This window comes from Trichoplusia ni, chromosome 11 (assembly GCF_003590095.1).
Source record: "Trichoplusia ni isolate ovarian cell line Hi5 chromosome 11, tn1, whole genome shotgun sequence".
Lineage (NCBI taxonomy): Eukaryota > Metazoa > Arthropoda > Insecta > Lepidoptera > Noctuidae > Trichoplusia > Trichoplusia ni.
This window is the reverse complement of record NC_039488.1, coordinates 9,320,470-9,333,945: the sequence shown is the minus strand read 5'-3', so window position 1 is coordinate 9,333,945 and position 13,476 is coordinate 9,320,470. Positions and strand designations below refer to the sequence as shown.

The following is a 13,476-nucleotide window of genomic DNA, read 5'->3' as shown; positions in this document are numbered from 1 at the left end:
CCTGTGGTTGAATATACAGATACTTATAATACTTTTTTGTTGTTTCAATTATGTCACAATGCGCATGGATAACTTGTAAATAAATTAAAAGCCAACACTGATAATACTCAATTTATTTTCTTAATTCTGCTACAATGTTATGTTGAACTAACACATACACATAGTAATAAATTAGTTTTAATTAATGGGCAATTCTATTCTATTGAGAATATCGCGAGCTTGTTTCACTACTGCAGTGTTCTTTCCATCAGCTGCTAATCCTTGCAATTTCTCCATGTATTCATCAATGTTTTGCTCAGTAGCCCCATTTGGTCCACCTAGAGAACAAAAATACAAAGCATGTTTAAACTTACAATAACTGTTACTTGAGATAGACCTATGACAAGCTCGTATGTATTAGACTCAATTCCCCTAAATGTCATAGGCTATTATTTGAGCCACACTGTCTAGTTACCCATGCTTCATCTACTATTCCGCGAATTATGAAGACATTGAATTCTGACCACATTCCAATGTCCACCAACAGATCACATTCCGTGTTTTTTGCCATGAAATACTTATTTTCTTTATGAAGACAATTCAGTATAATTGTAATGAGTGTTTAGTGTTAAATATTCCATTTAATTACTGGAATTAAATGATTTAATGGCAATGTTTGTTCAAAATTGTATCTGTATTTTATTAGGATTAACACAAAAAAGTCATTCAGAAATGAGAATTGTTTTAAAACAAAAGTTATATATATAAAGATCGACAAAAGATTCTTAAAAATAAATGATTTTTTTCCTACCTGGAATAGCAACTGCCTGCAATGCCTGGACTAAGGCCGCCACAAGTGCGCGACGATGCGTTAAAAGCGCGGCAGTGCGTTCTGCGGCGGCTGCTGTTTCTGCACGCAGCTTTGATGTGGCGCCACTGACTTCCTCAGCATGTCTTTGTAGGATAGCATTCTGAAATTTATTTTTATTATGTATCAGTGATAAACTAAATTAAGGAGTGGCTCATATTTTCATTCAATCTAGGTACATGCTGATATAAAAATTAAAGCAGTTGTTATTCTAAAATTATAAATAAATATGTCATGAGCATGGGGTATATATTCTGTGCTCATGAGATGACTGCATTTTGAATGCATTATCTTACTGCATAGCCATTTTTAATTAGATAATATTTTGTTGTTGCAAGAGTGCAATTAACTTACTTGCTGTTCATAATCTGAATTGGCTTTTCTCAACTGGCGAAGTTCAGATTCTCTCAGTTTGTTATGTTGCAGAAATTGATCTGTAAATATAGGTATGTCTGTGTCCCCACCATTAACATCTTCACCCTGTTGAAACAAGAACTATTAGAATTGATCAAAGCTGTACACATGTTATTACATTAATCCTAGAAAGTATGCATTTGTTATTATTGACATTCAGTGCTCAATACATTCTCTGACTTTATATTGAAAAAAGAAATTTAAAGAACTGCTATTGAAATTTTAAAGTGAATAAAAAAATCATCTACAACTAAAGTGCATAGATAGAGTACTTACTGAAGCTGGAGTAATACAAGGTCTTGGACGAGGTGGAGTTTGCTGCCTTGGTACAATTACGGGTGCAGATGGAGCACTTACATTTGTAGTTGCAGCAGTAGGTTGTTCTGTAGCTGCTGGTACCTTTTCCACTGTTGATATAAAGGGGCAGAAAACCATTACAACAGGTATTTAAAACAATTAGCTTGTGGGTTCCACATAAAAATAATGATGAAATATAATTTTACCAGCTGGTGTGGGGTTCTCTGGTAGATTTTGTTTTACTTTTTTTGATACAATTGGATCTTTGTGTTCCATTTGTTGTTTTTGTCTGAACTCTTTATAAGCATCAGTCTTCTTATATTCAGCCCATTCTTTGATGTATCTAAAAAAACAGAAAAAAAATTTTTTTTGCTCTATTTGACTAGACGTGCTTATCTTAAGTTATGCATCAAGAGTGTCATTAAATACATACCTTTCTTTATCTTGGTCTGCGGCATTTAAGTACTGTCGTTTTTCCTCAGCAGGTAGCTTGCTCCATTCACTAGCTAGCTGCCGAGTTAATTCTGCGAATCCGAGATCTGGTTGTTCAGCACGCAGTTGATCACGTCTCTCATTTAAATATCGTACATATCCTAAAAAAATATATTCTCATAAAACCTTGTAAAATTTCTAGACATCTTAATGAATACTTATCTCTACATCGTACATTACGATCGTTGTTGGTCAAAGTATAGTGAAATGCTAGTTTCACCTGTTAGGGGTTGACGGGGTGCTGTGACATCGCGAGGTACTTTGGGTTTCCTTTTTTTAGGCTTTTTTGAGATTGCTTTAGGAGTATCTTTAGCATTAGGCTGAACTGATGATGTAGCTAGGTCGCTAGTAGTAGCAGGAGCCGCCACCGGTCCGTTAGCAGTTGGACTTAGTTCCTCGGCAATAGATTTATCTTCATTATTACCCGATGGAGATTCTGAAGTTTGCTCATTATGAGTAGGTTCAGCCTCCATAATAGGTAAACTTTAAACTTAATTTTATTATCAATTTATAATATTTAATGTACCGTTATTGAATTCGGTAATACGAAAATAGTGGACACTCTAATAGGCTCTGGCTAATTCTATTATTCTAATAAATTAAATTATTGTTGTTGCTTTCTGTCATTGTCAGATATACGCGACCACAGAGTACGCAATGGAAATATTACATGAGCATAGACCAACAGACCAATTTAAAATGCCATGCCATGTATAGTCTACGCAGTCTACGGCAATATACCACAGATTGTCACAAAATTTTATTCTACACTACACAATATTTTGACTCGGATTGACAGAAGACAAGTAAATGTATTCTCTTCGGTTGCCAAAGTCTTGAAAATCTGAATGGCGAGAAGTTCATTATTTTTTGGCTCTTATAAGTTCCATTTCTTTGCATTGGAATAAATACTTTCTTAAAATTTTGTCCTCAAAGTATCATCCATTCCTCTAGCACAGCGTCTGTTATTATTTATGTAAATAAAGGTTATTTTGGAAATATTATGTAAAGAAAGCCAAAATGATGGTAAATATAATAAATATGCATACAAATATTCAAATACTCAATTGGACTTTCTTTGATGGGTGTAAAATTTATCGTGTTATTTTCAGACTGATAACGAAATCGACGAGGCTTTATCCTCGTTAGACATGTTGATGTCTGAGTTCTTTGCGCCAGCCACAAGTAACTTTAGGAAAAGGGAGATTGAGAGTATGCTCGAGAACTTCTCGAATCGCAGCGACTCCTGGAAACATTGTTTGTTGTTCTTACAAAAGTCTCAAAATCAGTATGTTTTGATGTTTACATTGACCACATTAGAGGTAAATAATAAAAGTATTTGTAAAGTAAAACCAATACAATTATTGCTTGATATAGTACTTAGCAACAAACATGAAACAAATGATTGTTTACAGTAGGAAAACTTTCTACTCTAGGTAATAGGTATATTAGGCTGCAACAAACACAAATTATTTTTAACACTAGTGACACAGATCAACCCTATGTTTTTCAAAATGACTCTTATTGAGATAAACCAATTGTTTTGTATACATTGATAAAATCCTAACATTAGTACTTGGTGATGGGCTCCCTTTTCTGCACATAAGCTCCAATTACATCATAACATTAGCACTTAAACTAACACCTTGTTCAAGTATACCAATATTAAACTAAGTTTTCATACCATTACAGAACATAATCAATCGGCAATGGATCAGTCTATCAGACAATGATAAAACAGAGATTCGTCTGACACTATGGAATGAGTTGTTAGCTAAACATGAAGTTATGGTATATTTTATCAGAAATAAGCTAGCTGCTCTCATGGTGTCTATAGCTAGATATGACTGGCCTCATTTGTATAATGATTTCTTCAGCAACATTGTTGAGGTAAAGGATTTTGCTACTATCTTCAAAACAAGCTTTGAAAACTTCCAAAAGAAGCAATAACTTTTTGATTTTGATTTACTTAATTTATTGATGATGATGATTGTATAATTACTTGTATTATTATTGAAAAGAGAATATTTGTATGATTTTTTACAAGTTAGTGTACTTTATAACGTCTGTCTGATTGCAATCATTAGCAAGGCCACCTGCCTTAATTTGTATCTACATACCATCTTAAATGCCTGATAGTAAATATGAAACCTGCAGAAAATAAAAAAAACATTATGTGAATACAATTTTCAATTAAAAATATAATTATAATTTATGTTGCAGTTGATTAGATGTGAAGGTCGTCGTTGTCTGCTGGGCCTGGTGTTGGCGCAAGCCGCGAGTGAAGAGCTCGGGGCGGCGCGAGACACGGGCGTGTTGCTGCCCTCCGCACGCAGGAATCAACTGGAGAGACTTATGCTAAAGGGAATGCCACAACTCTTATGTGCTCTGAGTGGTAATTAAGATGATATATAGTGGTTTCTTAGGTTTACGCGAATGTTAGACATTGAAATGAAACTACTTTTATCCCAAGAGCAGCACTGCAAGACATCAAGACACAGTGAGCGCATACTGCGTAGGTCGGACCACAAAAATGATTAATTAAAATATGAAGGTAGAACGAGCAACATCTTCTGTCAAGACGAACGCCATCTCAGTCTGCACGTGACCATGATACCTGCAAAGGTTTTGAAACGTCGGGAACTAAAATCTAAAATTAAACCGCGATAAAATCCGTAAAACCAGTTTCATTTTAAGATGATATAGTTATACAAACTCAAAATAATTGAATATTTCTTATTTCACTAATTAACACTTTGATTTAATGATGTTAAAAGGGAGGCTTAGCAGAACCATAGATAGTATAATAATCAACACCATTGGCATCTTTTACAAACCCTTAGCAGAAGTCTTCTCACTTGTATGCTATTTTTTTCTTGTATTTTATTTTTAAAGCTTGGTATTCAAATTTTTTGTTTACCGTCAATTTTCAGATATTTTGGAAAAAAACGCACAAAAAGAAGGTCAGTCCAATCCACCACCATCACCAACCAATGGTTTACCACAAACATCTGCCTTGCCAGACCTTTTGGCCAATGCTCATGAAGTCAGTACTACTACAGACAAGTAAGTAATAGAAACACAGTCTGGTATGTAATTAGTTATTGTAAAACAGCGTCAGTATATTCTTGTGTTGCCTGTTCTAGGGCTTTGAATATGGAAATCGTGGTAAAGTGCCTAACAACACTACAGCATTTGTTCTCATGGTTGCCACTGTCATCGCATGTACCTCCTTCGTTAGTTACCACTGTGTTTTATTGGGGCAGTATAGCCACACAATCTCAGGTACGTCCATCTGAAAATTAACTCTAGTGAGAACTGTAAAAAGTTCGATTTGCATGAGATAAATATTAGTATATAATGATTTCATTTTGTTCTTTCGAGTTATTTGTGTTTTTGATTTATTACTACTTGGATTAGAGCTATCTGATCGTACATGGACACAAGTATGAGTGAATGTAATTTTTTTAACAAAAAGCTATAACATAATAATTAAAAAGTAGCATTACCCATAATAAGTAGTATGTATGTGCGTGTCAGAGCGTGGAGGCGGCGCTGTGCGGGCTGGGCGGCGTGTGCGAGCTGCTGTACCGGCGGTACGCGCCGCCGTCGTCCGCGGCCACGGCGCTGCGCCTGCAGCACTGCGCGCTGCGCCTGCTGCGCCACCTCACGCACACGCCGCACGCCATCCTGCACGCGCACCACGAGTCCGTTACCCTGCACTCTATACCCATCCTTATAAATCTATTAAATGTCTAAATCATTTGAGGACAATCAAGTCCCAACTGTCTTTTGACTATACTTTCGCCGTATCTTATAATTGCCAAATAGAAGTTAGTTCTATTTCTAAAAAAAAGTCTTATGGAGAAAATGTTCTACACAATCCAAGACAGTTGTAATTACTGAAATGTGTAAATTGATTAAATATCTAAATTATTTATATTCTATGTTAACCATAACTTCGGATCCAACCACTCCTTGTTATACTACTCGTTTCAAACATAAAATAAGTGTCTAAAATTAATATTATTCCAGTTACCTTAACAAGTTAGCAGAGTTCCTGAAACTATTTATTTCATTGCATTTCAAGAGGCTGGAGGCGGAGCCCGAATTTGATGCCATAGAATTCTTGTCATATCTATTCCAATATACATTCCAGGTAACAAAACAAGAAAATTGTTGAAAGATTTCTTTTTTTTCGTTTTGTAAAAATTAAAAAGTTACTAATGATTTAACATTTTCCAGGTTCCTACGTGTGCTATATTTGTAAATTGCTTAGATATATGGATACAATTTATGGATATTCTAAAACCCGAAGATACACCAAAGTATGTATTGATTTATATACCAATTCGATTTCTAGTCATTTATATTTGATGACCCAGTGATCCTCAGTGGCTTTTTTTGGTAAAGTGTTTGGGGATCTTACCTGTTGTTCTAATATTTTCTAAACTTTATCATTTTTTAGATATTGGGAAGCATTGCAAGCACTTGTAAATGGCGTGTTGAACAAAATCCAGTTTCAACACAACAAAGCTCAGTTACAACACCTTGATAACGACGTGTGTGACGATGACGTAAGTATTCAACTTATTCAAACAAACATACTGGTTATTACAATATGTAAAATATGTATATTGTTTACAAGTGTTTCATTACTTTTTTTCTGTTTAGGGCGAGACTGAATGGCAAACATTCCTGAAACACTGTATAGAATGTATAGCTCGGGTTGCGGAATTGGCCCCGTTAGATGTATTCACCATCGTGGTAAGTCATATGGATTTTTATTTGAACAAACTGTATTATATGTAGAGCTGGCTTTTAAGTTGTTTTTAATATCGTCGGTGCCGCACTTCATCATTGTAGATTGTGTTTGCTTTTCATGGTACGTCGTGATGACTTTCGATATTGGGCACAGGTTTAAGACAGTCACATATTATATTTCCATCCTCTTTCTCTCTCATGTTGGTCTATTGAGTCTTTAGATATATGTGTGTGTCCAGCTGGAGCGCTGGCAGTGCCTGGCGGGCGTGCACGCGCGCGCGGCCACCCGCGGCGGCGAGGGCGAGCGCCTGCTGGCCGCGCTGCTCGACCTCGCCACGCTCACGCGCGTGCTGGGCCGCCTCGCGCCTGCACTGCTAGCAGGTGACATGCTTCTTCTCACATTACCCAATGATTGGTAATCGGTTATATCGTCTGATTGCTGGCAATTTACTATTACTCTGTAGAATTGTTAAGGTCTTTTTTGTGATAAATCTGAGTATTATATGTAGCTGTATGTAATTTAAAGTTGTTTACAGTAGAGTAAGAATGTATCTCTTTGAAACTATCAATAACTTTTTGTTACTTATCCATGTTATTTAAATTCATGAACAAAATTGGCAGATAATAATTGGGTAAGTAAGGTATTATGGAAATCTTATTTAAAACCCGCCATAGTGGGTATCGTATGAGTAGTTATATACGAAATAGTTCGATTGTGTACAGAGACGGAGAGCAGCCGGCGCGCGACGGGCTGGGCGCTGGGCGCCACGCTGGTGGAGCGCTGCGGCGCGGCGCTGGCGGGGGCGGCCCTCACGCGCCCGCACCGCGCCGCTGCGCACGCGCATCATGCGCATGCGCATGTGCAGGTGTAAGTACCACACCCACACACAAACACAGAGGACGGCATATCCTGACAGGGTCCCAAACTGAAAGCCGGTTTGACACAGTAAAGTAATGGTTTAGTATCAACAGAACACACAAAGCGTCACAAAGAACTACGCTGTGTGGACGCGCTGCTCTTTTGTCTGTTAATGTGATTATTGGATAGGTATATTTTTGATATCTAGGAAGCAACTTCAAACACATCTGAATTCGAAATAATAGTTTTTTACTTTAAAATTACTTTCTCAGACACGCGGAGATGTTCGCCTGTATGGGCGCTTGGTGTTGTTACGCCAACGAGTGTGGTGTTCCTGTCCAGACGATGGAAGGGCTGTTCACATCTGCTGTGCCTTTCCTACTGCCTCATGAAATACCGGTGAGTGAAGACCAACATTATTCTATTATTAAATATTATAGACAACAATCAAAATTAATATATTTTTTTATAGGAACCACCGCTACTATGTCATGCCGCCGCGCATTTGCTGTTAAGTCTTGCGAAGATTGTGAAGTTCAACAGCGATCCGGTGGTGCTGGCCGGTGACTTGTATGAGCACGCACAAAGATCTTTGCAATACCTTGAGCCAAAGGTATGTGTTATTATTCACATTTTAATCTATGTCATCATCATCATCATCTCAGCCTATCGCCGTCCATTGCTGAACGTAGGCCTCCCCCAAAGAACGCCAACCATCCCGGTCCTGGGCAGCCCGCATCCATCCGCTGCCAGCCACCTTCTTCAAATCAGTGGTCTCCACTCCAACACGTGTCTGCTCCATCGACCGTCTGTCCGTCTGCAGACATGGCCGGCCCATTTCCACTTCAGCGTGCTGATTCTGCGAGCAATATCGGTAACTTTGGTTCTTTGGCGGATGACTTCGTTACGAATTTTATCCACCAGATATACTCCGAGCAATCACTCTCTCCATCGCACGCTGAGCAACCTTAAATGTATGGACCAGGCCCACGGTCCATTAATCTATGTACTCTGATAAAAAAACTGTTTATATTTTTAGTAAAAATATATGAACTTTTCATTTATTTCAATATTCAGCCGAAATTTATAAATTGAACGAATCAGTAGAACGAATCAATGCGATAGTAGTAGGAGTATCAGTTGTAATAATCCTTTTAATAGCCTAATAGCGTACCATTGTAATTATCTTATACCAATAAACTGTCAAGGACCGCTGCTGGTGCATGCTAGTTCGCGATATCGCTAATCTTGTGAGTGGGAGCCATCATGACAGTATGTTTGTGTGTGTCAGACGGCGGGCGTGGTGCGCGAGGCGCTGGTGTCGCTGTCGCTGCGCGGCGGGGGCGCGGCGGGGCGCGCGCTGCTGGCGGCGTGGGGCGCGGCGCTGGGCGCGGCGGGGCCCGCGCGCGCCCTGCCCCCGCTCACCGCGCTGCTGCACGCCTTCGCCGCCGCACCCACCTCCTCCAAGAAGGTACGTATCGTGTTGGGCTATGAACCCGGCTGGCGATATTATCATAATAATATTATAAAGGCGAAAGTTTCTGTCTTCACGCTCATACGGCTACATATTTTTTTATCAACTGCCCTGAATTAGGCAACATTTTACTTGATAAAACCAGATAAATGTTTTGCAGCTTTAACAGACATCCAAGCGGGCAAAGCAAAAAACCTAGTAATAAAAAAAACATATTTTTCGCAAAACAGGTGATAGCTGAAGGAATACAGAGTGCAGCGGAAACTGCGCTTCGTATGTTGTGCGAGCCAACGTTCGCTACTGCTGAACCGGAGATCACGGATTTTTTCCTCGCTCTGTTTACCGCCCTACTGCCACAATTGGGCAATTTCGCATACACCGCCATCGACGTATTCCTAGAAGTTGCTCAAAGGTATGATGTCGAAATTTTCATATAAATTTCAAGGTGTCCGTTGTTCGTAGCCAGGATCCGTCATAAAGTTCTGTAGCACGCCACGCCATGTGTTGAAGTGCAAGCGTGAACAGTACTTGCAAGCCGAAATGGCGAATGGCTGAATGGTGCCGTTCAGTTTTTTAATAATCGATAGACTGTCTGACGCTATAGAGTTGTCGGCAGTGACACTGCGGTATAATAACGTTCGGTGTACTGTGTCTCTAGGGCGAAAACATCGTGTGGTATACTAACCTAATCGTTTGCTCTATCCAGTTCGTCTTTTCGAGAGTGTTTGTTTTCGCGTGGATTGCGTACTCGTCTTTAAGGTTTAATCGCATTTTTTTCTTAATGTTGAATCCGCATTTTGTCTTAAATTGAGTTTATGGTATCAGGGGCGGCGGCTCGGGCGGACTGGAGCGGCTGGTGGAGTGCGTGCGGCTAGGCGTGGAGGCGGGCGGCGGCGGCATGCTGGTGCGGGCCGTGCTGGCGCTGCTGCAGCGACACGTGCTGCCGCGCGCCTCCTGCGACCAGCCCGACCTGGCGCGCGCCGCCTACCGCCTGCTCGCCAGGTAGCACCACTACAGCTCTACTGATCCTGGACCGTTACGTAACTGCGTACTTCTGCTGGTACTATAAATGCTGCAAATTTATAGTGTGCTGATCCACCGATGGCGATACTTCTTCCCCAACAAGTGTGAGGAAGCTGAGAGCAGCGCACGCGCAGACGAACTTCGCGGCGCTCTATCAGCGTTAGGCCGAGCTCTGCTGCAGCCGGATATCGAGCTTTTGCGACTCAACATCGATACTCTTGACTCACTTAATACTAAGTGCAAGCTGTACCATAAGGTAAGCCGCTGGATACATACAGCTCGTAATGTACTCTTGGTAAAATTATCAGTACCTGGGCTTAGTACTAGAGTGTATGGTGTTGCCAAGGTGATGTTCCGCACGGAGTTCCTGGGCGAGTTCCTGTCGGTGCTGCTGCTGGGGCTGGCGGAGGGCGGCTGGCGCTCGCTGGCGCGGGACGAGGTGACCGCGGCGGTGCACGCCATGGCCACGGTGGACTTCCCCGCGTTCCGCACCGCCTTCCTGCCGCACTTCCTCGCGTCGCTGCCCGGCCTCTCGCCCGAGCACCAGCACCATCTCGCGCAGTTCCCGCCGGACACGGTAACCACACACATTGGCATAACCTTTTAAAATACATAGTGATATGATACTAGTAGTAATTGAAACAAGGCGGACAACCCTGTTGAACGATGTTTTTCAGTTTCTATTTCCATAATTGCAGGACCTGCCAACTTTCACGCAGAATATTCAACGCCTGATGAACGACGTGAACTGTTACCGCGCATACAGCTCACTGGCGCCCGTCGGTATGGCGTCATAGCATCTCCTCGCATTTCACATGTTGCTGTGATATGGACCACATTGTGATATCTTACTATAGATTTGTAGTTCTTTGTAAACAAATCGACCATTTTCATATTTCTTGGGTGTATGTATGACATTTGAAAGAGACAATATTCTCCAGATCGTTTGGTTTTTTGACATTTCGAGTAGCGACTAGCGCGGACGTTGACCTTTATTTGAAGTGTTATCAATGATCTCAAAGTTTTTGGACTTGATCATGACAAGGCTATAAGACAAGGTTAGCTTTGAAGACGACAAAACTGACCTTTTCAGTCATTAAAATTGTTCATGCGTGACATGTTTCAAGGAGTTTTTTTTTACATATCAGTTGATTCATCATTACTGGGCAACCTATTCCGGTATTAACCATTGCCGATTAATTCAGTGCCCCGTACTGAATAACGGAACACTCACAATCAACATAATAAATTTCCAGTTATTGTGTTGGCAGAATGCTGTATCCATCGGCGATTGTAACTAGAATTGGGTCCGTTTTACTTTTTATCTGGATGAGTTGTTAACTTTGTCGTTTAGACTGGGATATTGAATCAAATAGAAAGCTACATTATTGGCAACTGAAATATTTATGTTTCCATGGGGTTTGCTTGTTTCTGAGTTAAATGCTATATTGAATCTTTTTGGACATGGTTTTATTATTGATCATTACCTAATTTTTTTGAGAACAGGACCATTATTATTATACAATAAGATAGTGAAATTCGTTGGGAATCTGTCATACATACTGTAATGAAAAACATAAGATAGAAACAAGTACCTTTTTTATGAATGCAAAAACGTTACAGTAGGTTTTCTAAACTGGGTTGGGGAAATGCTTTATTTTAGTTTTTATCTCAAGTTAATGAGCTAGCTGTTGCTTATTTTATGCTGCAATATTAGAATTGACAAGTAGTTGTTATGTTACTCGAATCTGAGCTGACATTTAGTTGGCATTATTATTTGTGGGTAGTTAGGACTTACTATGGAAGGTAATTAATGAAAAGGGTGAATCATTGTTGATAGAAATAAGTACTAATTATTTTAATTGAATAAAATTAGGTATTTTATTTAATTTTATCTCTAGTTTTACTATCACGAATACTGTTTACCGAGACTTAGTTCTTGGTTAAATTTGGCATATAAGACTGTATATATATATTTGTTTAAGCTAATTCCATATACTACAATAGATGCCTGGTTTTGTTTATGCTTAATTAAATATATACAATCGTGTTTGCCATTTGAGTTTACAAAACAAATCATTTACTTGCATTTATAAAATATTATATTGTATTAGTATGAAGCAAACTTTGAAAATAGTGTTTACTAGTCATTGGAAGGGTTTATATGTAGGTTTACGTGTTTGATACGAATCTGTTGAGAAAATCTTTGAATTCGATAGGATAGAGATGATAGCTGATTTATGTCAGAAGACATTTTATTAGTATAAAATTTGTTGCAACCTACAACACTGCATATGCAGCAAAAATCTACAAAATTATAAAACCTCATGCAAAAGTCTAAACTTTTACTAGGCTTAAATTTGTTGGTGAAGCAATAAAACCTTTAGTAATACCTTGATTCATATTAGGTTTTAACCAGCAGCACTAAGCCCCTTATTTTATACACAAACGGATATTGGTATTCACGTCCATCTGTATAAAGGATTTTACAGTCTAAAGAACTGAGTTTTAATTAAACTGGGGTTTACGCGGCATAAATAAAATTATGTAATTTGACATGCATGTTATTATAAATCCTTTCTATCCTCGTTGACAAACGTGATACCGTTTAGATTGCCTTTTATCATGTTTACTTAAAAACTAAATTACTTTTCATTTTTAAATGCAATTATTTACATTATTTGTAGAAAACGTAGATAGGGTTTAAGATTGGAATGGTAAGGTCAACGCATTATAAGATAAATCAATAAAGGTCAGAAAATTTTTATACTTAAAAAAATATAATATACATTGTAAAAGCCGTCGCACCAGACACCTAATAGACCTATGCAACTTATGCAGGTAATCCTTATCTTTTAGTGGTTCAAATACTCTTTGCTTTATAGATATGATCAATTTCGTACATTTTACTTTTAACAGAAATTTCTGTCCCCTAAAATATTAGACGTAGACCACTTGCTTGCTTTGAGCGCATTTATTGGTTTTATCGTTTTATTTAATTATTTTAATCTCTTTTATCTGCGATTATTTTCTGGTGTTCTGCTGTGGCGGTTGAAGTACTGTAGTTTTGTTAGTGACACAAATTTTTGATTGTTGTGTTTTATATGAAACAAAATTATAGAGTAAATGATACCTTGGTTATTTCGATTTATTTAGTTTTTGGTATTTTATGGTGCAAAACACAAGAATTTACAAGGTTAAATTGTTTAACAGAATTTGGATAATACATAGTTTTATGTTCTACTTATATTTCTGTATGCTTATTAAAAAAAGGAAAATAAATAAACCTAGTTGTTGTATAAATGT

The 13,476-nt window shown here is 38.6% G+C and overlaps 2 protein-coding genes across 2 annotated transcripts; one reads left to right on the top strand and one right to left on the bottom strand.

The window, feature by feature from the left end:
- Positions 1–97: 97 nt before the first annotated feature.
- Positions 98–2,649, bottom strand: LOC113499039 (high mobility group protein 20A). The gene is made up of 7 exons (XM_026879367.1): positions 2,271–2,649; positions 1,992–2,151; positions 1,765–1,901; positions 1,538–1,668; positions 1,202–1,327; positions 791–950; positions 98–317 (listed from the first exon to the last, which is right to left on the bottom strand). Exons 1-7 carry the CDS (start codon positions 2,521–2,523, stop codon positions 178–180), a joined length of 1,107 nt encoding a protein of 368 aa, XP_026735168.1. The 5' UTR covers positions 2,524–2,649; the 3' UTR covers positions 98–177.
- A 113-nt stretch (positions 2,650–2,762) lies between these two features.
- Positions 2,763–13,469, top strand: LOC113499037 (exportin-6). Its single transcript, XM_026879364.1, has 21 exons — positions 2,763–3,076; positions 3,163–3,372; positions 3,743–3,940; positions 4,274–4,445; positions 4,984–5,116; positions 5,197–5,335; positions 5,591–5,757; positions 6,086–6,209; positions 6,296–6,378; positions 6,519–6,627; positions 6,725–6,817; positions 7,054–7,195; positions 7,538–7,682; positions 7,946–8,072; positions 8,146–8,286; positions 8,965–9,144; positions 9,378–9,559; positions 9,973–10,149; positions 10,234–10,426; positions 10,517–10,747; positions 10,869–13,469. The coding sequence occupies exons 1-21, from the start codon at positions 3,071–3,073 to the stop codon at positions 10,965–10,967; spliced, it is 3,051 nt and encodes a 1,016-aa protein (XP_026735165.1). The 5' UTR covers positions 2,763–3,070; the 3' UTR covers positions 10,968–13,469.
- The last annotated feature ends 7 nt before the right edge of the window (positions 13,470–13,476 follow it).

What these genes read in the sequence shown, in the direction of transcription:
- LOC113499039 (XM_026879367.1), bottom strand. Translation starts at nt 2,523, where the DNA reads ATGGAGGCTGAACCTACTCATAATGAGCAAACTTCAGAATCTCCATCG. An exon ending in ACCCCGTCAACCCCTAACAG is followed by an intron (nt 2,152 to 2,270) that starts GTGAAACTAGCA and finishes ATATTTTTTTAG; the next exon opens with GATATGTACGATATTTAAAT. An exon ending in ATTCAGATTATGAACAGCAA is followed by an intron (nt 951 to 1,201) that starts GTAAGTTAATTG and finishes AATAAATTTCAG; the next exon opens with AATGCTATCCTACAAAGACA.
- LOC113499037 (XM_026879364.1), top strand. An exon ending in TAGATGTATTCACCATCGTG is followed by an intron (nt 6,818 to 7,053) that starts GTAAGTCATATG and finishes GTGTGTGTCCAG; the next exon opens with CTGGAGCGCTGGCAGTGCCT. An exon ending in GCCTACCGCCTGCTCGCCAG is followed by an intron (nt 10,150 to 10,233) that starts GTAGCACCACTA and finishes GCAAATTTATAG; the next exon opens with TGTGCTGATCCACCGATGGC.